Consider the following 24,239-nt stretch of genomic DNA (forward strand, 5'->3'; position numbering starts at 1 on the left):
TTACTTTTGTTACCTATGCAGGTGTTTGTGGGCTAGATTTGTTATCTTGACTGAGTTAGAGACAAAGTTCTCATGTCAGTGGTGAACTCGTCAAAATGGTGCAGTAAAATTTAAAGGATTACCAACTTGGCTAATGAGGCAACTGCCCCAGGGATCCTGAAGGTCCTATCTCCATTATGTGGTAGGCGTTTTTAACTTACACCTACCACATTATCAAACTGTAACTTTTGGAAACATTCCTTACTATTGTACTTATATCCCAAGCTTATTTTCTCACTTCAGAAAGTCACTGACCCGACCAAACTCTTTAGAGAAATTCCCACTTTAATTGTTTTTTTATACCATTTATAACAAAGAAAACAATTTATTTTTTTTGTTTTTGTTTTTTAAAAAAGGAGGAAACTGTACATTAGTAGAAGAATCCCAAAACCACAATGAATATATCCACACATTTGTGGTATATACATGGTGCTGACTTAAATGAAAATACAGTTATCCTAAAAGGATAAACACAGCAAAAATGATCAAGTCTGTAATGTGTTTTCTTTTGAGTACAGCTGAGAAAACGATTTCACTGTCCTCAAATGTACCATCACAGACAGCATTTTTTTTTTTTAAAAAAGAAGAAAAAGAATCATCATAACCAATTCCAGTACTAGTGAATATGATAAAAGCGAATGTTGTGAAAAAGATGTTACATAGCATTGAACACAACTCATGAATCACTTTGAATCATCCTATTCCCTATCAAACACAGTATTACAATGTATTAAATTCCAAAACAGTACAGCTCACAAAATCCCTCAAGACTCCTCAGGAATGTCGCAGGTAAATCCTGGAACTGAACATCGAATTCCTGATACATAGTGGGGTCCAAAGGTCTGAGGCCACTTGAAAGGGAAAGTGGTCTCAGACTTCTGGACCCCACAGTAGACATCACTGCATGTCATGCAGAAAACCACAATCTAAAAAAAGGCAAAAGAAGAATCCAGAGACAAAAAAAAAAAAGATGAGACCACAAATTTTCCCTTCACAGAAGCCATGAAATTGAATGGAATTTGTAGTATTTTTTTTAACGCATTCCTGCAATAACATCCCTAAAAACACTGCTGTCTTAAGAAAATAGAAGATAAAAATATTCTCTGCATTGTACAAGAAAGGAGGTACAGGAAGCAACTGAGTTCTCAGAGGTTTCACTACTCTGCTTCTTTGTCCTCCTCAGCCTTGTCTTCCTCCTTTTTGTCTGCCTCATCTGCTGCTGCAGCCTCCTGGTGGATGGGGGGAAAGCACAGTTCATCATTTTGTTCACTTTGATCACTGCTACAGTAAAAACAAAGAGCAAATTCCATGTGGCAAGGATACAAAGCTGCCATTACCTCCTCCTCCTCTTCCTCCTCGGGTTTGGCGTCACCGTTTTCTGCAGGAGCCTCTTCTTCTTCCTCTTCTTCTTCTTTCTCTACCTCAGGTTCCTTCTCTTTCTTCTCCTTTGGCTTGGCCTTTGCGGCCTCCTTCACCTTTTTAGCTTTGGGAGGCGCCTACCATGTTGAAAACACACATGAAATGCACCGTCAAATGGGAGTAAATGGCAATAAAGCTGTGTATTTTAAGTAGATACAGTGATATTGTTCAATGGCTAAATTTCCTTCTGTTACCTTTGTCTTTTCTGGCTGTGGTTTTGGTTCCGTCTCTTTCTGTAACACACACACAGAAAAATTTTGCATTAGATTATTAATAATATATATGTAAAAATCGTAGAATATGTGCTGAGTTAAGTAAGACGATATGGTATTTGCTGGGCTTTGTGAAACTCACCTCTGACAACCTCTGAGACTTTCTCCGTGGCTGAAGAAGGGAAACACAGGACAAGATGTTAAGCCAGTCTTTCATCAAGTATTGATACACGCAATACAAAATCAATAATTATTGACAAACCAAATGTTACTCAACGTGTGATGGAGTAATGAGCACAGGGTGTATGTGTATGCATGTATTTCCAGACGCCATTATGTACCTGACATAATGCTTGATGCTTATTTAACAAAAGGTCAGAATTGAAAAATAAACAAATAAAATCATTTATTTATTAGTTTACAGACTAAAGGTCAGTCAAAGCTTATCAGACGAGTGAAATGGTTTCTCTTTGTGAGAGATAAAAAATTTAAATACTTGACACAACTTAGTCACAGTGGTGAAAACGTCACCTCCTTGACGGATGAAATAAACAGAATTGTGTAATTTGCAAATTAGTAAATTAGACTTACAAATACAAAACAGCTTCTTTTTTACTTGTTTTGTTTGCTTTTTCTGCTATAACTCTACTTTATACTGTCATAGTGGGGGCAAAGGTGGAGCACTGAATTGTGGGATTTGTAGAAAAGTGAGGTGTGTGTGCTATGGACCCTAAATTAATTGTGGTCTTGTGAAAATGAGTTCTAAGTGCCCCAGAGTTAAATGTACTCAAATTAAAAGAATGAAGTAGCCCACTCCAGCGCCCCCTACAGGATGTGGAGCTTTACAAACCCAACAGAGTGACCAGGTTTCAATTATAACACCAAATTAAAACCAAATGGCTAACTCTGTAACCCTTACAGCCACAGTTTCTCAAAACTGGGCTGCACCTAACTATGTAAATATCCAAGCCTGCATTACCCAAACCCTTCTCCTCTTCCTCGTCTGATAATAGTACAAAATGTTCATTTCACTGTCAGTTTGGATACCAGGATCTGTTCGGGTCAGTTTGGGTGTCAGGACATGACACAAATACCAACCTCTGCACTTGCAACTGCATCACTGCTGGACTGTGAGGGAGAGAGAGAGGAGAAAAGAAATTAGTAAACCAAAAACAACAGCCATTCATGAGTGAGCTGAAGTGGGTGTGTAATGCACAGAGGGGGGATGGGCACATCTTCTTCCCCTTGAGTCACAAAGAAATTATGCAACCTTAAAGTGGGAAGAGGAGACTGATGCGTTTCTAAAATGACTATAAATTAAGGCTTTACCAGTTTATTTACGTAAAGCATTGTAGCGCATCATTAACGAGGCTGGCATGGTTTTGTGTGTGTGTGTGTGTGTGTTAAGTAGGCACAGCGCTCCAGCTTCTCCAAGAAGAGAAGTCATGGAGGAGTCGCTCCATCTCCACATGCGCTTTCACGCATCACTGCAGCTAATCTGCTTCATTTAATGTGCCTTGCGCGACCAAAACCTCGGCATTATTCAACGAAACTTCTCCGACGTGATGATTATGCAAGCGGGCGGTTAAAGCGGCCAGATGTGTCGCTGTCTTTTCGAGGATCCATCAGCTGCCATGACGCTCCTAAAGAAAAGAGCGTACACCTCAAGGGTGACGCGCACCAGCTCTTACAGTACGCGCAGACAGAGGTCAAAAATCTCAACATTGTGTGTGCTGGGATTACGCAGATAAGACACTATAACAACTCGACATGTTTTAAGAACAAACCGCTGCGTAAAAAGAGCGTAAAACCAACGATAAATTCAAACATCCAGTGGCATTACGCACGAAATTTCCTTGAAATGGCAACCTGTGCATCGACGGTGGTTACACCCCTTTGTTTGATATCAGCACACAGTCAGCATTAATTACTGTTAAAACAGCCACATGAACATTTTAGCCCCTGAATCGCCAAGTGATAGTATTAGACGGCGTGTGCAAATCGCAAACTTGCTCGATGAAAAGGAGCACGCTGCGCTGTACTAAGTAAAAAGGCGCCACTTCCCTGTATCAACAGGGTAGACACGACAGACCTGAGCACAGCAAAGGTGGACACGCACATGGACACACTGTAGCGATTAGTACTAACCTTACACGATAAGACCCATGCAGTGTGAGAAGATACACGGATTTACGCGCGTTTTTAAACACATTTTACGTATTTTATGTTAATAAATATACGGTTATACGTCGAAATCCCGCAGAATCCACATATGTAAACTTACTTTTTTCCTTCCCATTGTTGCTTTGACTGTACAGCAGAGATCAGAGGAACAACACAGCTTGTTACAGCTCAAGGAAACTAAATGATATGAGTCAGCCCCTACACCTCTGCTTGTACCTCCAGTCCGGTCTGTAACTTAATGTATAAGCGTTATAGACGTCCGACCAGCACCAGAACTAGCTCAAACCGGATTGGATCCCCCTCTCGGTATATTTTATCCCTTATCCTACCAACCTACCAGGAAGAGTAAACCCCCGCCCCCTGCTTCCAGTGATTGGCTTCGAGGGCGAAGCAGCATATTTTTGAACCATAACATCTTACCTGTGTGGGCAGGACCGTGTGCCAATCAGTGAGACAGCCAACTCTCACTTTATAACAGGGTGTGTGCAAGACTGCAATATTCATGTTATGAGCTATTATGTAAACATAAACAGATTTTTTTTAGATTGGTATTTATTGATTTATTGTATCTGTTTCATTTCTTATTACCCACCCCAAACATAAACTGTGGAGTACTATTTGAGTTCATGATGTGTTTTTAATCTTATTATTATATCATCTTGTATTATTCCATTTACCCTTATCTATGACCAGCGGAACCTGAATGGCCTAATTATTATGTAACTGCAGCACTGTAAACTCCAGCAGCTCCACCGCTGCTGCAACAAGGAGAGTCGGACTGGACTGAAAAGGAGGGAGGAGAGGAAACATGGCGGCCGGGTATGCGTGGTTCCTTGTGCTGGGCTCGGTTTTTCTGTGCAACCTCATGAAAACACTCCTGCCGAGCATATCCTCCTTCGTAAGTTGGCTCTGCTGTTATTATAGGGCGAATAATGACTTAGAAGTAGCGATGTAAGGTCACTGTTCGTGCTTTAGCTCCCTCTCTCTCCTGCTGTGTGTAGCCAGTCCATTGTTGACTAGCACAACTTAGCTTAGCTTAGCTTATATTAGCTTTCTTTATAGGCTAATAGATAGGCTAATGCTACGTGGGTGGAGTTTTCCTGGGAACCGTAGCCTATCTAGTATGGTCAGGTCACAACACATGGAGAAGAGAGGAAACATTTTGTACTGCGTCGTTGTTCACATGTCATGAACTCACTGTACCGTGAAGCAGCTGTGTAGCTTTGTTTACATGTTAGCAAAACAAGCTGAGTAACGATAGGTTGCTGGATGCCACCCTTTATTGTTTAGCAGTGATTGCACCCATAAGAAATAGCCTACATCAGGGGTCTTCAACCCCTAGTGATCACAGGCCCCCTGTTGAAGACCTCTGGCCTACATTATGCCTACACCTTGACCCCATATTCACTGAGAAATAATCATTTTTTTTGTGCTTTTCTTCTTCTTTTCAAGCTTTCAAAGATGGTGCAGAAAGATGCCGAGCAGGAGAGTGAGATGAGGGCTGAAATCCAGGAGATGAAGAAGGAGCAGTCCTCCATCAGCATGATGGATGAGTTTGCCAGATATGCCAGATTGGAGCGTAAAATCAACAAGATGACGGACAAGCTGAAAACACATGGTGAGAAAAACAGAAACAGATTAAGTCATGGACATAAGGAGGACAGACAAGGGGACAGTAGCCCTACAACGACTTTCATATATCAGCAACCTCTAGAAACAACATATAACCACACTGTTATCTGTGATTTCTCAATATAAATCAGCATTTCTATGGCAGTCACAATGAGAATCAACACAGGCTTCAGAAAGGAGGTTAGGGTTAGGTTTGGATTGGTGTCTTATTCTTTGTTTTTGAAACACAACATAAATGTTTTTGTGTCTTCAACACCTGTGTGTGTCTGCTACAGCAGATTCACACTTTCAAACCACCAGCTGCAGGAAGTGGCTGGGAGGGTTTTGGATAACATGCTTACTTAAATGTTGGCAGGGAACAGCTGCTGTCTGTTGCTGTCCTTCACCCACAGCCTCAGGATTATCTTGTGCCCAGACAGGAAGTGGTTAAAAAATTCAAGTGGGATCATGCACAACTACAATAGTGCAAAGGTAGTTTCTTAAAAATGCACACAGGCATCTCATAACCAAGCTACATAACATGTGTTTTCCTAGAGGAATCATTCAGTCAGTCATTCTTTTCTAATAATATCGCTGTGTTCTTGACGCCAAAACAGCTGATTTGAGCGCTACTGAATGTAATGTATCAAAAATGAACACAAGATTTACCTCACATAGTATATTGATATTTCATATGCATTTTAGAGACTGCATCCTCAGTCTTGCCCAAGACCCTGCAAGGAACACACTGTTGTAATACACACTATTACACAATGACTGGGTGGAAGATGGTAACAGAGAACATACAATAAAACACGAGGCCTCATTTTAGACCACTGAATCATTGCCCATGTCTTTGGATTTTTCCAGTGATTCAAATAGTGAGGTAAAGGAAAATGTCAGTTCAGTCTGATTAACAAGCCTAACAGGCACCGAGGCAGTATAACTGAAGACGGCATCACAAAAAACCAATGAATTGAGTCTAACAGATTCATGTTTCCTCTTTTTTTTGCAGTGAAATCAAGAACGGCTCAACAAGCCAAAATGAAATGGGTTGTCAACATTGTCTTTTACATACTGCAGGTAGGTGGAGATCATAAGTAGAAGCACAAATTAATTTATTTCTAGAGACCTACTACAGTATAAACATGTGACGTTTCATACATAACCTTCAGTTAATGCCCTTTAAGTACTTAATTTTCTTACTTTTAACCGCATGCTATTAGAATTGACATACAGCTAGCATCAGGGCAACATGTCATGTATTATCCACCCACATATTTCTCTTGTCTTGTCTTCTAATTTGTCAGGCTGCTCTGATGATCTCCTTAATATGGAAGTATTACTCTGATCCAGTGACAGTGGTCCCCAGCAAATGGATTGCCCCTGTGGAGCGCCTTGTGGCCTTTCCAACAGGAGTGGCAGGTAATCAACACACAGTTTACTTTATTGTCCCTTGGGGAAGTTTTTCTTGGGCTCAGAGTTACTGGTGTTTTTTGTAATGGATGAAATAGAGGAGAATTTATTTACAAATACAAGCAGGGTACCTCAAATCCAACAATAATTTACACATGAAGCTTGGTTTACATATAAATTGCACTATGTCATAGTTTCCTCTCTTAAACTTGTCATTCATCTGTTTATTAATCCATTGACAGAGTCGTTCTCTTCTTTCAGGTGGAGTGGGAATCACGTGCTGGCTGGTGGTTTGCAACAAAGTAGTTACACTCGGTCTCCATGCCGTCAGCTAGAGATTAAAGCTGTGCGCAACAAACATTAAACACATTGTTCTCCTAATTTATTGCTCAATATTTTGTTGGTGTAAAGCTGCAGTTTTGTTCCATTATTTTTTACGTCAGCTGCTCCTGGTCAGCTTGTAAAAGTGCAGTTAATTTTGCAGTTGGCTGTCTCACGTTGCAATATTGTCATTTGGGATTGTTGAATTTTGTAACGATTTTCATTTAATTTAATTGTGTGGTTGTTTTTCTTTGTATTTCAAAATGTAATGGTTTGAAAATATATTGAAATTGCTTATTTTTCTTTCTTTAAAAAAAATAAAAGACATTAAACGAAAAGCTTGTATTGATTGTCACTTTTCACATTGGGAGTTGACCAATAAAAGCATGCTGGGTAATTTTCTGGAAGTAGAACTGCTATGGTTTAAAACAAAGTAGATGAACCACAATGGACTGTATGGAGCATGTCTGTCAGAAAATAATTTATTAAAACAAAACATATTAATGCCACTAGTGTCAAACTCAACCCACTGGTTCAGTCGAAGGTTTAACCAACCAGTTAAGTGACCAAAGAGCTGCACTGCATCTGCCCTTCACTCACACTGAGCTGCCTCCTGCTCCTCCTCCTCTCCTGTGTTCCCCAGCTTGTAGGCCTATAATGGAGAGTTTACTGATCCCACTGCAGAGGGTCTCTACCCTGGATGGGATCTTGGTGCTTTCACAGGGACTTGCATCCACACTGCTGTAGGCAGGTCTGCCACTGAGCAGGTTCTCAGTAGTTTGATTGAAGGCACTGTTGTGTTTGATTTTTGGCAGCTTGTATCCTCTTCTTGTAGGTTCAGTTGTATTCAGAGATTTGCTCAAAACGTTGAACTTGCCTTCACGCTCTGTTTCCTGCTCTTCTTCTGACACCGATGTTCCCTCTATAACAATGGATGCTTCTGATGCCTCCGCTGCTCTCTCAGTTTGATGCTCTACAATCTTTTCTGAACAACTATTCCTCTCACTGGTGTCTGAAAATAAATGTGTGCATTTTGAAAAAAAAAAGTGGCACAGTAACTGAACAAAGCATTTTGTTTCATTGCCATGCTTCCAACCTAAGTTTGTGTGTAATGTTTGCGGTGGTTTCTGTCTTGTTTGCATATCACAGAGAGAGTTGTTGGTGGATAAATACCAATTTGGTAATTACTCTTTCTTTTTAACGACTTAACGTGTGCATGGCAGGAAGAGTTTGTGTGTTACAGTACAGTGTGTACGAAGGATTAATTAAGTGCTCACCTGCACATGTATCTTCCGATGTGACATGTATAGGCTCCTCCATCTTTGGATTTTTAGTTTTCAAAGTCTGCACTGGATCAAAACAAAACTGAAACAGTACACAGTGTATTAATATGGGATAACTGAAATACTTAAATTATGAATAATGTTATCTTATGCACCATGCAATATTTAATCATGTACCAACTTCACAGAGCTCTCCTGCTCCTCTGTCTCTGGATATTCAAAGTCCCAAGTCTTCTCTTCAGTGGGGAGAAGGACTGGTCCATCTGTGTGACCCACTTTGCTTTCATTGCCTTTAATTGGGGAATAATAAATCATCCTGCTAATTGACAACAACAGTTTAAGTTCTTGGGAGTACTTTCTCATGCTTGTTTACCTTTTTTGGTCGACCCTTTTAGCAATCTGTGTGAGTAAATATTTTGTGCATCCAGTTCTCTCTTTCTGCTCTGTAACGACAGGAACAAAAGCACAGAGCAACCACATATCAAGATATTTGAAAATGGTTTCTTCAAGATGCTTTAATAATAGAACAGTAACAATTTGTAATGTCTGGTTTTCTCAGTATCAGGAATTACACCATCAAACAGGAGCATTAAGTCCTCTGTATCTGTGGTTTACTAATGGCCAGACGTCTGAGCAAAATATCGATCCAGACATCTTAACCTAATACTCTCACGAATGCTTAGTCGGACTTCACTTTGGATTCTGACATGAAAACATTTAAAACACTGTGGTCCTGTGGAAGTCATTACAACTATGTCAAAAGGGTGTGATTCTGTCCCATAATCCTTCGCAATTTTTCAACCTACCTGAATTTCCTTGGTCAGCTGATATACCTGCTCTTGTAGATAGCAGGAAATCTGCCTCACTTCATTGGTCTTTTTCTTTTCAGTGAGTAACTGGCGGGTGAATGATGCCTGACACAACTCAAGATTCCTCTCCAAGTCCTAGAATACAAGAGAAAATGAAGAAAGAAAGAAAATTATATGTGAAATACTCCTGTTCCTAGTTATAACCCCGGATCGGTGGATCTTCTGGTTGGTTGACACACTAGACCCCCATACACCCATTACCATTCCACCCAACCTCTCCATACCACTATCCTCTTGCCCTTCTCCTCCAGCTTTGCAGTGGCCTTGGCCAACATGTTGGTGAGCTCCTTCCTCTCCAGCAGGCTCTGATCCCGGCTAAGGAGCTGCAGTTGCTGCAGAGTGGTCGTTGTGCTCAGCAGCTTCTTTTCTGAGGTCTGCAGCTGCCTTGCCATGCGGTCGCGGCAGGAGCGGGTCTCACGGAGCTGCCCCTGCAGGGCTCGGACCTCACTGTTGTGCTTGGAGAGGATCTGGGAACAGGGATGGCAACAAGATTAAGTGAGGAACCTGAGTATCAGAGAAAGACAAGGGATAATTCATCAGATTTTTCTGCCTGCACATATGAACTGATGAATGGCCTGTGAAATCCGGATAACGGGGTGTAGGTGTAGAATGCATGATGCACACAGATAAAAGCATTCCAACTTTTAGGGATGGGTACCCACCAAAAGCCCTGTTTTTGTCTCTGAGCTTCCTGTGCACACAATGATTTGGCAATGATTCAGATCTGACTGAGCATGGGAGACACCAGAGGGACATAACCAACCAATCAACCGACCAACCTGTGAAACGCTGCCCTCCGACTCTTGGAAGTGCTGCAGTGCCACCATGTGGCGACGCTGGAGCCTCTTCAGTAGTTTGTTCTCAGTGCGGGCCTCACTCAGCTGCTTCTGCAGATCCCTCGCCTGGCTCTTCAGCTCCCTGATGCAGCTCAAGTGAGCAGACTGGGTCCTTGGTTTTGAAATGTGCAAGGACTTGACTGGAGGCAGCTTAAGGACTTCGCAGTGTGCAGCATATTTTGTCTTCTGTTTGTAATCCCCTTGTGCATTTTCATCTAAATGAGGAAAAATACATTTACTCATGATTACACACAGTTAGATTATATATAGCATTATTCCTATTGTACAAATATTAAAGCAGATTAAAATAAAATACCTCTCTTCCTCCAAGTCGTTTTTGGTCCTCGCCACTTGTCTGATGTCTTGGCTGCAGGGAACTTGCCTTGGTCCTCACAATCTGATGAGTATTGTGGACTATTAGAGCCACGGTTCAGTTTGGCGGGAGAGGACCACCTGGAGGTGTCGGTGCTGCAGGTCCCAGAGTCACCACCACCCTCCTCGCTGTAGGCCAAGATCTGCTGCAACAGACTCTGCTGCCTCACACTCATCACTTCTTTACACAGGCTTCTTCACTCTGAGAATAGAAGATGAATTGGGTTAACGGGAATTTGCATAAAATGAGAATAGCCTTTTTGTAGCTTCTTATCTGAAGGATCTTTGAAAAATTACTTATAAAAGGCCTGCAAGAGGAAATGTATTTCAATTTCTTATCTCTTTGGTCCATATAATCTTGTTGAATTAGTTGAGTTGTGTAAATTTCTTTCATCTAAGTATAATTTTAACAGGTGTAGCCTAAAAAATGAGAGCGTTATTACCTTTCCCTTGCTGTTGAGAGGATCTCTCTCTCTCTCTGCTCACTCCTGAAGAACAGACGCAGGCTAATGTTGTCAATCTGGCTTAATCTGTTTACATCCAGGTTGGGAATATTTAGTTACCGTGATAAATAAGTAGAGACGTGGTTGCCAGGTGCTTTTTCTTTTGTAAAGACACTCATGTTGTCATGGTAACTGGAAGTACAAATGACTGGGGCTCCAAACCAGCTTGGAAAAAATCCTCTGTAATAATAAAATTGTAGCCTAAAGATTAGCCCAATAATCCATAGGCATGTTTATCCAAGATCCTTATTTTGACTGTCCACAGTGAATTCCTTCATAAATGTTTTAGAACAATAGGCAATTTCTGTCAAAAGTGAGGTTTTCTCAAATTTTTGACAATATTGTAGATTATTAATAAAAATAAATTATTAAATAATATGAATAATGAAATAAATAAAATAAACTAGACCAACATGCAGGGATGCTTTAAATGTCAGAGCTGGAGAGTGACACATCCTATTGTGCCAACTTCACAGCAACCTCTACTGAATTATGAGGCACCACTCTCCCATGTTGTTGAGGATCCTAATGGAGAAGCCTTTACAGGTCCAAGCTCCTGCGTTTGGAAACCAAAGCCTCGCAGCCTACAGTGCTGGTCAGTGCTATTTCTGTCCATATATGAACTCAGCAACAGGCCAGAGACGAACTTCACTGTCCCCCCGCGTCGACAGACAGCTGAAGTTGCCAATCAGTCAGTGAGGTGCTGCGCCCCTAGGGGCCAGTCCACCAATCCTGCACTGATGGAGCCCTGAGACCAAAATAGCCCCAACAGTGTGTGTGTGTGTGTGTGTGTGTGTGTGTGTGTGTGTGTGTGTGTGTGTGTGTGTGTGTGTGTGTGTGTGTGTGTGTGTGTGTGTGTGTGATCTCAGTGCTATGTCTCCCTCCATCCTGGGTGCGCTCTAATAATAGAGGAGGCTGCCTGCTCCTTTAAGAACCTACTTGTTGCAAAGTCCACTTGTCTATATTGTAAAGAAAATAATGGTTATCAAAGTTTTCCTCGCCTCTTCATCGGGATCCACTGCGGTAAGCCCTCCGCTCTCAGCTTCTGCTTCAAACTGAACTTTTACTGTGGTTGTGTCTTTCTGCTCCTGAACCCGATCAGGTCGCTCACTCATTAAACCTCGAGATGAATGTCACTCGTTTGTGATTTCGCACATAGGAAGTTTATTAACATGTGTGTGTGGGCTGATTCATGTTTAGATTTATGTTTCCAGTTTACGCTTCAGTGCTTTTTATCACCCCGCAAGTCGAACTTATTCACACGCAGAGTTTTCTAGAAGAGGGCTCCCAAACTTGTCCATGTCTCGGACCCCGGTATCCCAACATATCCGCACACACACACATACATCGCATACCCCGGGTTGGTGGTGATTTCACCCCCTCAAAAGAAACAGACTTTTTTTCCTTTTTTTTTAAAAAATACAGTCTGTGATTAGATAAGGGTTGGAGTTAGTGTCTGCACACAAGGTGGGGTGATAACCAGCGCAGGGAGGGTGAATTCATCCTGCAGATCTACTTTTGGCAAAGGCTAAATAAGCAGCTTGAACCGGCCTAGCGGTGGTGGCATGGTGGCCCAGTTGGACAGGGCTGTTGTCTCACAGCAGACAGACCTGCCTTGTTTGTCCACAGTTTGTGTCTGTTGTGCTTCAGTGAGTTCAAATGGTTGGAGAAGTGCGAGTTCCCAATAATATTGTTTGAAGACAGTTGATATCTTTTTTTTGTTTAGAAACATAGTTTAGGATATAATTTGTCCAAAAAAAAGAAAGAAAAAAAAAACCTTGAAAAATAGATTATCTTAGTTGTTTAGGGTTCAAAAGAAAAGTTCAAATGACAGATATTCAATTAACAGTTTTTATTTATTTATTATGGAGTAAAGTAGTAGTATTGTAGATCACAAGCTCCAATCACCAGAAAAGTTCAGTGAGTAATAAATGAATGAACTGATGTCTTTTCTTAGATCTTCTTACATCTTCACATTACACTTTAAGTGGAACTAACAGTCCAAACTACAGATTGTGTAGTTAATAATGATAAAGTACAAAGAAAAATAAAAACAAACAAAGACAAAAAAATTCTTAAAGGATTTGGTGTTTCATTTTCTGTAGATTTATTGATTGAAGAGCCCAGTTAGTACAGGAGACCTGGGGGAGGGTGGTGACGTCATGTACTTGACTTGAATCCATTGTGTTTTAACCTGTTGAATTTTTGAAGTTCATCAGTGTTGATTTTGTTAAAACTAATGCTATTTATTTTTCTGTTTCCCAGATCAAGAAGAAGCAACAAGATGTGGTTGGCTTCCTGGAGGCTCTTAAAGTGGACTACACCCAGCTGGACATCGCCTGCAACGAGGAGAACCGCTTGTGGATGAGGAAGAATGTCCCAGAGGAGAGGAAGCCCGCCAACGGCATCCCCCTGCCACCTCAGATCTTCAATGAAGAGAGCTACTGTGGGGTGAGTGTGTTGACAGTGGGGGCTCACTGTGCTTTATACTGGTGTTTATGGGAGTGGATGATCAAGAGAACAATCGCGTGACATCATCTGGGGGAAATATGCAGTTACTACTGTACAGACCTGCGACTCGGAGTGTGCATGGTGTGTCAGTAAAACTAAAAGTGGATTTTAATTGAATGCTTTCTCTCGTTTTCACGCAGGACTACGACACATTCTTCGACGCCAAGGAGGACAACTTGGTGTATTCTTTCCTGGGACTGCCCCCTCCTCCTGGCTCCAAGGTTGAAAGTTTTTCTGTGTTTTCCTCTTCATAAGAAAAACATAAACAAAATAATCTAATTTATTTTACCCTCATACCAGGATGTAAATAAACACTGGTGGGACCATTTCAACAGTGTTTGTTTAACCAAATAGCTAATATATTGTCCTTGAGGATAAATTCTGGTTTGAATATTATTCATATTGTGTGATATTATGATACATTGTTGGTTCATTATACTTTATTTCTATAGGGGTTTGAGAGAACAGTACAATTATTGAGAAATCTACTTGTATTAGTTATGTCATAGATAAGTAGATATCTCATTTATCATTAAAAGTAGTGCAACCAGTTGGGTAAACTGTATCAAGACATCATCTGCGTATTTAATGAATAATGAAAAATGCATGTAGGTTGCATACAGCTTACATGGAGCCAAACTGATTTAAACAAGAGCCAAAAAGCTGCACAAGCCTTTTTTAAGCAACCAAGCAACACTTCCATAGTCCATACATTAAATAATCATGTTGTCAGGCCTTAATGTCTACAACAAAATCCATGAATTACTGATAAGGCATGTCATATTTAAATTCTAACACTCTAGGAAAGAAAGTGAGCCTATCTAAGTAGCCCATTAAAATGAAATTCATCACTGCGGCAGTGTTGGATGCTCTTCACACTGGAGTATTTCAGGGTTTTTTCAGGACATTTCATTAATGAAATGCACACAAATGGTCACACTTTCACCTCCATGCTGAGAAGTATCAAGTTATATTATCTGACACCTCAGCAGATGATGAATCAGATTTAAGATATGACTTAATTAGTTACAATTTTCCAAATCTGTCATGTTTTTATTTTACTGTAAAATATGTTGACACAATTTGACCTTAATTACAGAGGCTCTGCTTGATTGGCTGGTGACGGACAGAGTTATTATCAAGCACTCGTTCCGTGTGATGCACTTGTGTTGAACCTGATCGTTTCATATGCACAGGAAGCCGCGGAGGCCGACAAGGCTGACATTGTGGAGAATGGAACCCATGGAGAGGAAACTAATGCAGAGGGAAACCTTGATGAATCAATAGTAATGCCGTCGTTCACTGTGTCTCACCTTCTCCTTTCAACCTAATACATCATTCTCTCGTCCCAGTCATCATCACACTGACTAATCTCTCTGTGCTTTGCATGAGTGAAAACTTTTATCCCACAGCACAGTAACACAATGTGCCGAGTCATTATAACACTGTGGCGCCGCGTCACTCAGGCTGCCACGGAGTAGTGAGACATCATGCTTCTACCAGGCTTTCTTCGAGTAGTACTTTGTAGTGTAGTACGTTTGTTTTGCATTGTGAAATTCAGTGTTTGATTTCATCATTAATATGTTCGTTCAGTGCATACTTTGATGTCCCTAAAGCCCTCTTCATTTCAGTGACTTTCTAACATTTTTCCCTCCTGTATGCACTTCTTTACTTTCATCTGAAGATACCTAACTACACACATCTTTTAATTTATGTCTTTGACTCTGCATTAACCTTTAAAATGCAATCAGTTCTTTGTTACTTTCAATAAGTAAGCCAAGGACATTTGTCATAGGCTTAAATATATTCCACTGATATTTTACTCACTGCAACAAGGTATAAACAGAGCTGCAAAGAGTTGAGTGGTTGAAAAAGATCTAAAGGATTTCAATGTGTTTTATTGATGTTAAAGGTTTATAGCTGAAAAGCTCAACTTGTGATCTTCCTTCTTTTTTTTTTTTTTAATCCTACAGGATATAATGCAGTGGTGAAGTGAAAACTGAGTTCATTGTAGCTGTATAGCTTTTACTGCATATTTATGTTGACTAGCCTGATGAGAAAAAACAATTTTGAGAATATATTATTTATTTGCTTGTCTGTGTGCTACCATCAGCAGCCTGTTAGCTTAGCTCAGCACAAAGACTGTAAACAGGGGGAAACAGCTAGCCTGGCTCTGTCCAAAGATACCACATATATTTTCACTGTAGATATGGTTTGTTACCTCCTCCGAGAGTTGATGTTTTCTCACACATGACTATTTTTGCAAAAAATGTGGAGCCAAACTGCACCAAACACACAATATCTCCTGTAAACTGACAAATACACTAAACTTTATATACACTTAACAATTCAGTTATTCGACAGACCAGAGTAACAGCATGCTGTACAATGACTAGCTGAGTCCTTATGTTTTTAGGCTTTGTGCTAAGATAAGCAAAGGTAACTGATCTCTGAGAGAAGCAAATATGTGCATCAAAATGTTTAACTATTCCTTTAAGGCCATGACTGATTCTCACCTATGACAATTCATGATGCATCTTTCACTGACACTTAAGTCTCCACCTTTTCTAACTCCTTCTTCCCTCCTCCACTTTATTCCCAGGATTAACTATCATCTACATTTTAAGCTTTTGAACCTCCCCAACTGATGAGCTCACTGTTTAAAGCCCTTCCTCAACAACTCTGCCATCAATATTTCAATTTCTTTTTATCATATAATTTGTTGCTCTCGATCACTAGTTGTTGTTTTCACCTCACAATAAGGAGGTTCCAGTGGAGGAGCGTAACGGGGATGCACACGGCAAGGAGGAGGAGGAGGCAGAGGCAGCAGATGAGGAGGAAGGTGAGGGTGGCGTGGAGGAGGAGGAGGAGGGGGAGGTAGCAGAAGGAGAGACTGCAGATGATGAAGCCGTGGAAGAAGAAACAGCGGGAGACGAGGCCCCCGCAGAGGAGGAGGAGGCCGTGGAGGAGACAGACGAGGTCACAGAAGACACAGTAATTGCCACTTAACTAGAATCCAGCCTCCCGTCGTTTATCCTCTCCCTCCATTTCCTGAATGGTTTGAGCGTCTTTTTCCTTCCACCTTTTTACCTTCCCATCATTCCTGGAATGCTCTGTTTTTCTCCCCTCAGCATCTCTTCTTTCCCTTTAATGTCGTCTCTTTCCTCCTCATCAAGGGTTTGCCTTCTTTCTAAGTTCCTGTCATTCCTGTACTGTACTGTATCCACTCCTCAAGTCTCCTCTCTCCAGATTCAGTCGTTTACTAACCCCACAACGTACAACATTCCTCCTCATCATTCCCCATTTGTCCCTATAGCACCACTTGCATTCCCGTTCCTGGTCCTGTGTGTGTTCTGTTTACCTTCATTTCTTGCCTCCCTTTATATTTTACTCACTTGTAAAACCCACTTTGCATTACCATTAACCGTCCCGTCCATGTTGTGTTCGTAGGGACCTGAAGACGCCTGGTTTTGCGTGATTTCAGTAGCTTGATCTCTGAATGTTGTTGTGTCTCCGTATGGATATTCAGTCAGTGCAGCGTGTAGTGAGTCATCTCCATTTGCATAGTCTGAAGCCTCTTATCTCTTCTTTCAGGAGGCCCGTGCACAGGAGGAAGGAGAACAGGTGAGTTCTTCTAAAAGTTCATGAGCACTGAGAAGTGAATTCAAAGCTGAAAGAGACTCGGCTTTGAGTGAGTTTTTCCTTTTTCTTTTCTTCAAGCAGGAAGAAGCTGATGATGACAGGGTAAGATTTGACACTGTGTGATCATGGTGCTAAATAGCTAATAACAGTAGTAGCAGTAGTAAGAAATGCCTGTATATATCAGATTATTCAAGCTAATACTGCATGTGAAATACATTCAGTGGATGTTCATGAACTAATGCTTTCCTTCCCTAGCTGTAGTTGCTGGTTTAGAATCAGTGCTATGATCAGTCTTCACCGGTGCTGCTCAGCCATGTCCGCTCGCCAGGTCCTGGATCTGACAATGTCGCCTAAGATAATGAGCACTAATAACAGCTTGAACTTGTAGAGTTGCTATTAACTCTTGAATTAATCTACAGTCTGTCTTGCAGGCCAGATTAGTAATCACATGATAAAAGTCTTTCTTCGTAGTGCTAGTGGATACCGCATCACTTTTAAGCCTTGTTCTTTTGTGACAGATGTTTGAATTGATGATTTTCCTCACATCCACAACGTAGATAAAAAAAAGCATTCTTGATTCAGTGCCAACTCCTAATGTCCAGTATCTTTGGCAGAAGATGGGCAGCTATATTGACTATAGCTGGTCTTTTTTCCCAAGCTACTCATCACCTACTTTCTCCACCGTAGTAGCTGCTCACGCCAATGTGTTTTTTTTTTTCTTTTTTAGCATCTAAAATTAGCATCTCAATGTCAACAACTCTTGGTAGCGATGCATATTATGAACCATACAAACAAACACATTTAACAGCATTTGCACCATTATTTTTTACCCTGAAACATGCACAAGTTTAAATTGATATATCTCACACCATAATGATTGTCTGATAAGCATCTGCTACTTCAGACACCTGCATTTCAAAACCGACATACCACCTCAGTCATTGCTCCACTCACTTCACATCACCTAGACGCGACAGTTTCAGAGGTCCTTCTGCTGGTAATCACACCAGCCATGTTCCTCACGCAAACACCATATGGCGTTTGACCACTTCTTTGCCCTTTTGTCCATCTCTTGGTTTGCTCCCTCCAGGAGGAAGAGGATTTGCAGTCAGAGGTAACTGTGCGTCGGCGACCGTCTCTTTCTGCGGTTTCTCCGCATAGTCATCAGCAGTGTGGGTTTGACGGTGCAGAGAAAACTGCTCTGGTTGAGTTAGGGTGGGGTGGGGGTGGAGATGGGGTGAGGTGGGGGTCTTGGTCTGCTGTTCCCACTCATCTGTATTCTCTTTGATTTGCTCACTTCAAGACTTCACCTTTCTCTTCCTCCGTCTCTTTCTCTTCTCTCTTCATCACTCCATTTCTTCTTTTTTTTTTTTTACTATTTTGTTTACCTATCTCTCTTTCTGCTAACATCCCGTTCATCATTTCTCCCCAGTCCTGTTGCTGCTTCCTGACAACCTCAACTATCCCCGTAGTTTCCATATTAAATCAGAAGACTGTTCTGTAGCGCATGCCTGTGGTGCTCTTTTGCTCCCCACACAGCCTGCTGACCTGCTATCTGTTATTCCCTGTAGGAGGAAGAAGAGCTGCGACAGCTTGAGGTAGATTCATGTGATATTTTTTTTTTGTACCTGCCCCTAGCATATCCCAGTCCGTCTTGTCTTTTTGCACCTGTCCCTTCTAGTCATTTATAGTCTAGTTACATCTTAGTTAGTTGATCTTGTCTTACCGAAGATATTCAGAGGTATTTCCCTCAGTCTGCCATGCTGCCAGGCCAAAAGGGACCAATCACATTAATGGCATCTGTTACGATCAAGTTAGAATAAAGAATAAAGTGCATGACGACACTGTTGGACATACCAATGAGGTTTTGCTCGTAACCTCAAGTGTGTGCTCTTTCTCTGCACTTTCACTCTATGACCTCCAGTGAATCTAAGTAGGAATTTACCAACACTCTTAGAAGATAATAATGTAGTTCACCTCATGATATAAAGTCCCTCACTTACATCAGTCTGATAGTGCCCCCACCTATTAGAAGTAACATCAGGTTTTTACTACACCTTGCTACATCTATTTTTACATTCACACAAGCTCAAAAAATCTGAACATGCACTTACATACAGGGATGTCACCTCCACTCTGCCTGGGATCTTATGATTTACAGTTTCGGTTTCTGTGAATAGTGTCCTCACACTCTCTGACAGTCATAATCCATCTACGTAGGTTGTGGGTTTTGTCAGGGTGCACACAGTAGGACCACTGATTTACTGATTTCATCGTGACCCCCTCAGTTTCTGAAACCAAACATAAGTACCTGCCTGCACACTGTCACACATGACGACAGGGTTGCGAGTTTCAGGACTCAGCCCATGATCAATTCACTTTCCACACTTTTCCACACAGCACTTAACTCAGGATTAGCTCCCCTAGAGCAAGAGATTTCAGAACTAACCAACTCAGTGTAGATTTGTAAAAAAAAAAAAAAAAAAATCTGGTTAAAAATGTTTCTGCTTTAAGTGCTGTGTTGAAAGGACTCTGCCTCTCTGAGACATTCCAGCCTCTGCCTGATCTTCTATCTCGTATGCTTCACTGCTTCGCTTTGCTTTGCCCTCTTTCCTGTCCACCTTTCCATCTTTTTTGTCGTTGTTGTCCTACCTTTGTTGCAGGAGCAAGACCAACAAGGCAGTGAGGTAGTTCCTTGTGGTTTGTGGCGTCTTGTATTGTTTCGTATTCTGGCCTTATCAACTTTTTTCACTGTCCTCCCTCTTTCTTTTCTCTTTCTTCCTCTGTGTGTGCTGCATGGACTAGATTTTTCTCCATAGAGATGCCTGATGTTGTGCAGCATGATGACTATGACAATATTTTACTTAAAATTTAGGGTGGATATAGTGAGTGTCTTGTAAAGACCAGTAGAGTGGCTATTATTATGACTTCTCAACGATGTTCACATGCTAAACAACCCCTGATTTAATCTTCCATAGGAAGAAGAAGAGGCTGAAGCACAAGAGGTATATTTGGATTTCACTTCTCCATGTTTTGCATGGTGTGAATCCTACCAGTACTGTTTTTTTCTGCATGATCTGATTGCATACAAAGACTGTACGTATAGGTTTATGTGAACTTTTCTACTGTCTCTGCCCATGGCAGTCTTGCATCATGGGGTTCAGTGCACAATTACTTCAGAGCTGACGCCACATAGTATTTGCCGTTGGTTCAGTGTTGTGGTGGGTGTTACGAAACATTCATGTCGGCATTTTTCCTCCGAGCCTGCCAAGACGGTTTTATTTTTTTGTTGTTTTGATGCCTTGAGATCAGGTGGAAACTTTTTGTTGTGTTGTTGGACTCTGCCTGTGTGCACATGAGCATAACTTGGATGCTCTCAGTTTGGTTATGCTGCACGGTCATGGGGGGCACTGACTTGACAGGGGGGGACGTGTCCTTTCCTGTCTTTTCAATTCTTTTTTAAGAAGTCATGGCTTTTGCTTCTTTTTGCCAAGAGCAATCTGAAACAAAGTGGATTCGACAAGTTCCAGAGGAGGACGGAGGAGACGAAGAACTTCTTGTTACCGTGCAACACAAGGGGATAAAAAGCGAGACTGTTGTCTTTTCCGGCCGAATGTTGTTCCCAGGTCGTGTAGATCTGTCTGTGTGACAGTGTTTTGGTACCAACTACCTTAAGTTGTGTGACTGGATGGAATCAAGTGATCATTGCATCTAATTATAGATAATGATGTCAGCTCCCTTTGTCCCCTGGTGAGTGTGTTGTTTACTTCAAGAAGGCAGTCATCATGCTGTACTAACAAGGGATAGTCAGTACAGCTTCAGTGATTACACTTGGACGCAACAGAATTTATAACATCTATACGGTGCCCCCGTCTTAAGCACCACTCTTCTCCAACAAAGGCCATCTCAGACTATACAGCAAGTCATTAGTTTCCTTAGGTTTTTCCTTCCTTCCGTCAAATTACTTCTCCATTTTTAACCCACCCATCGCTACGGCCACTAACATGTGAAGTCCTCTCACCTCCCTGCCATTTGGACCATGACTTCACACAACCCCCCTCTTTCTTTTTCTTTCTAATGTGTCAAAAGGAAGAAGAAGAAGACGTGGAAGAAACACAGGTAGTATTATAGCGTCACAAAACTGCTTGATCTGCCTGAAAAACTCTTGTTTGATTCTTATTACGAGGATGGATCTGTGTGAGACACAAATACACACACACACAAATAAAACATATTCATAGTTCAGCTGCAATGATAACTGGTTTATGTTTGGTTAGGGAGCGCCAGCAAAGATAATTTACTTAGGAATGAAAACTCCTAACTTTTCTACTACCTTTATTCCTTTTTTGTTAAATTAATTCATCCTACAGCCACGGATCTGAGATCTGAGGCTCAATATGAAGGGGCTGAAAGCAACAGACAACAAAACTGACTAATTTGCCATCATAATAATTTAAAATTGGTGCAATAGCCTAACCTAAAAAGTGACACAAAGCAACTTAAAACATATTTTTAAACATTCTTGCTGAGCTTCTGCAGTAACTATATTGTACTGCTTTCCTTAACTACATGATTCATTCCTTCAACAGGAAGAAGCAGCCGAGTAGTTGAAGCCAGGAGACGTGGATCATGTTGATGTACTACTGTCCAGGTAAAATGCTTTTTCTCTCACCTCTGTCTTGTTTTAATGTCTCTGTTTTACCACTGGAGGGCAGCGCAACATTATGTGAACTGGTTGTAAACGCCACCACGGTATGAATAAGTCCCCTTTTGTATTTGGCATTTATGTAAGCAGATTAATTAAACAGATAAACCCATATTCTTTTGTGTTCCTCTTTGACCCTACAGTGCAATCAATGGCCACTGTGAGGTAACAATTACTCAGTGTGTCTGCTTTATCTACACTGTACACTGTCGCCAGTAGTATAATATTCATTATAATGTCATATTCTTGCCTTTACATATAAGATGCATAAATCTGCCGGTGCTCCCCTTGCTTCACCTTAGTGGCATGTTGTTTTTCATTGACATGCTCTAAAACATAATAACGCAGCAGCCTGTTTACAAGGGACTGCCACTACTGTCTCCATCTGCAAACAGCTCCAGTGAGCACACACAGCGCCTGGGGATCATCTGGAGTTACAACAAAAACATCTCACTATTCTTTTTCCTTTTTTTTCTCTCTTTTTTTTTGTCCCTTCGAGGCAGTGGCAGCAATGATGATGATGATGATGATGATGATGGCAATGATAATAATAATAACCCTAATCTTCAAAGCCTGTCCTTCAGTTCCTCTGTGCATGTCAGGCATCTATGACCCACTGCAGGAAAAAGCCACTTTGAAGGAACAGAGATGCTTCTCTCCCTCCTCCCTTCACTGTCTCCCAACCCCTGCGAGCCCCTGTCACGCCTTGTTAGAGGAAGCTGCTAAGTGAGCTTCAGATTTGCCTCCAGAGGAGTGGGCACGCTGGGTGGCACAGCCATAGTGGTGGTGGTGGTGGTGGTGGTGGTGGTGGTGGTTTCTTCAGCCACGACAGACAACTGGGAATTTGTGTGACCTCGTTTTTTTTTTTCACTCTTCATTTGTTTGTCTTGTGTTTCAGCCTGAAGGAGCCTCCTGTTCTGTCCTCCCCTGACCCTTGACGCTTGACCCAACCGACCCCCCTCCAAACCCAAGACCCCTCAGACAGCCCCGTTCACCACTCCCCAAGGCCGAACTGGACCCCACTGGAAACCATCAGTCATGTGCTTGAAGGCGCCATCCAAACTGAGAAGTTCTAACCTACATTTGCAACTGCCCCCCCCTGCCCCCCCCCCCATCCCTTTTGACTGCAATGTTGACTTAATTTTTATATTTTGCGTGTAGAGTCATACTGTAATGAAAATGTGCAGTGTAGCCTAAAGGTGTCAGTTTGTTTTTAATGAGTAGCTTTTGTAAAATGCACCAACAGTTATTTTGTTAAACTCAAACATATTTCCCATGTTTTACTTTTAAAGTTTCTAGTTTTCTAACACAAAGAGGCAGTGACCTTTACAAACAAAAATAACTACCTTGGCACACCCCTTCACTTGTGCCTCCTGGCTTTCACATCCACAGGTTCACAACTCACTCCCTGGCAAGTCTCGTGTACTTATATGATGATGTTGTGCCTTGATGACTCCTTTCATCAGCTGAGTGTATGGACACAAACTAAGACTCCTAATGGCCACATGAGAGAGAGCACATACACACAAACTGCAAGACTGCAAACTACTACACCACTACTACAATTACTTCCGTCTATACTGCTTTCTAATCAATGCACTTTGTTGAATGAAAAGTAAAACATGTGACTAAGACCGTCCTAGATGCAATTGAAAATGCAATAAAGTAGACTGGTAAGAAAAAAAATGTTGTGGTTTTATTTAGTTTGTGTTAGACTATTTGTGAATAGCCCATTGTGCTGTCTGAGCAGTGTTGGGGCCGACAGGAAAGTAAATGCCCCGTCGCTAGAGATCCTGAATAGAGGTGGAGGGGAACGGGCACTATTATTTTTAGATAACATGGGAAAAAATGGCGAGGCATGTACTGTAGTTATCTTTCAGAGCCATCTAAGCATTGTTAATGTGCTAAATATATGCCTATAATTAGCCTGTCATATGCAGGGACCACCACTGTCCAGCAACCAAAAGGAAAAGGGCTGAGCAATTTTCTCTTTGTTTAATTATGGCAAAAATACACTGAAAAATATCCCCTGTGAATTATATTATGACTACAGATGGATCATTGCTTAAGCGCAATATTTTACACCTCTGGGGGAAGGTAATGTTTACCCTAATATTGATTACAGAGTTTGGTAGTTTAATCCAGCAGCTTCCAGCCAAGGGGTAAAGTCCCCTTCAGAGGGAAACAAAAAATCAAAGGGTTCATGATATTGAGGAAGTGAAGATGATGAAATAAAGTCCTACGACTTTCTTTTTTCCTCTTTGACATGGATTTCTAGCACAAATAGCACAAAACAAAAATGTTAGCAACCAACAA

At 41.4% G+C, this 24,239-nt stretch overlaps 4 protein-coding genes across 54 annotated transcripts; 2 read left to right on the top strand and 2 right to left on the bottom strand.

The window, feature by feature from the left end:
* Positions 1-306: 306 nt before the first annotated feature.
* Positions 307-4,182, bottom strand: LOC146975879 (uncharacterized). 2 transcript variants are annotated; one of them, XM_085795279.1, is made up of 6 exons: positions 3,955-4,182; positions 2,769-2,798; positions 1,813-1,842; positions 1,653-1,691; positions 1,390-1,535; positions 307-1,266 (listed from the first exon to the last, which is right to left on the bottom strand). In XM_085795279.1, exons 1-6 carry the CDS (start codon positions 3,967-3,969, stop codon positions 1,197-1,199), a joined length of 330 nt encoding a protein of 109 aa, XP_085651405.1. In that variant the 5' UTR covers positions 3,970-4,182; the 3' UTR covers positions 307-1,196. The 2 variants fall into 2 exon arrangements, with proteins under 2 accessions (XP_085651405.1, XP_085651404.1); XM_085795278.1 differs by having other exon boundaries at positions 307-1,268; positions 1,377-1,535.
* Positions 4,183-4,552: 370 nt separating this feature from the next.
* On the top strand, positions 4,553-7,507 carry get1 (guided entry of tail-anchored proteins factor 1). Its single transcript, XM_085795277.1, has 5 exons — positions 4,553-4,752; positions 5,307-5,472; positions 6,481-6,548; positions 6,776-6,890; positions 7,143-7,507. Exons 1-5 carry the CDS (start codon positions 4,663-4,665, stop codon positions 7,214-7,216), a joined length of 513 nt encoding a protein of 170 aa, XP_085651403.1. The 5' UTR covers positions 4,553-4,662; the 3' UTR covers positions 7,217-7,507.
* A 291-nt stretch (positions 7,508-7,798) lies between these two features.
* Positions 7,799-11,153, bottom strand: LOC146975881 (uncharacterized). The gene is made up of 9 exons (XM_085796665.1): positions 11,006-11,153; positions 10,507-10,764; positions 10,134-10,405; positions 9,579-9,821; positions 9,292-9,429; positions 8,859-8,928; positions 8,663-8,775; positions 8,480-8,567; positions 7,799-8,214 (listed from the first exon to the last, which is right to left on the bottom strand). The coding sequence occupies exons 2-9, from the start codon at positions 10,736-10,738 to the stop codon at positions 7,799-7,801; spliced, it is 1,572 nt and encodes a 523-aa protein (XP_085652791.1). The 5' UTR covers positions 10,739-10,764; positions 11,006-11,153.
* A 779-nt stretch (positions 11,154-11,932) lies between these two features.
* sh3bgr (SH3 domain binding glutamate-rich protein) lies at positions 11,933-23,609 on the top strand. Of its 50 annotated transcripts, none has more exons than XM_085795225.1 (13): positions 11,933-12,088; positions 13,331-13,516; positions 13,717-13,797; positions 14,773-14,862; positions 16,340-16,570; positions 17,171-17,200; positions 17,297-17,320; positions 18,309-18,332; positions 18,790-18,816; positions 20,197-20,223; positions 21,308-21,337; positions 21,808-21,869; positions 22,822-23,609. In XM_085795225.1, exons 1-12 carry the CDS (start codon positions 12,044-12,046, stop codon positions 21,823-21,825), a joined length of 813 nt encoding a protein of 270 aa, XP_085651351.1. In that variant the 5' UTR covers positions 11,933-12,043; the 3' UTR covers positions 21,826-21,869; positions 22,822-23,609. The 50 variants fall into 50 exon arrangements, with proteins under 50 accessions (XP_085651351.1, XP_085651352.1, XP_085651353.1 ...); XM_085795226.1 differs by having other exon boundaries at positions 17,300-17,320; XM_085795227.1 differs by having other exon boundaries at positions 16,340-16,555; positions 17,300-17,320.
* Positions 23,610-24,239: the final 630 nt, after the last annotated feature.

This window comes from Trachurus japonicus, chromosome 13, assembly GCF_045865225.1.
Source record: "Trachurus japonicus isolate A0001 chromosome 13, Traja_1.0".
Taxonomy (NCBI): domain Eukaryota; kingdom Metazoa; phylum Chordata; class Actinopteri; order Carangiformes; family Carangidae; genus Trachurus; species Trachurus japonicus.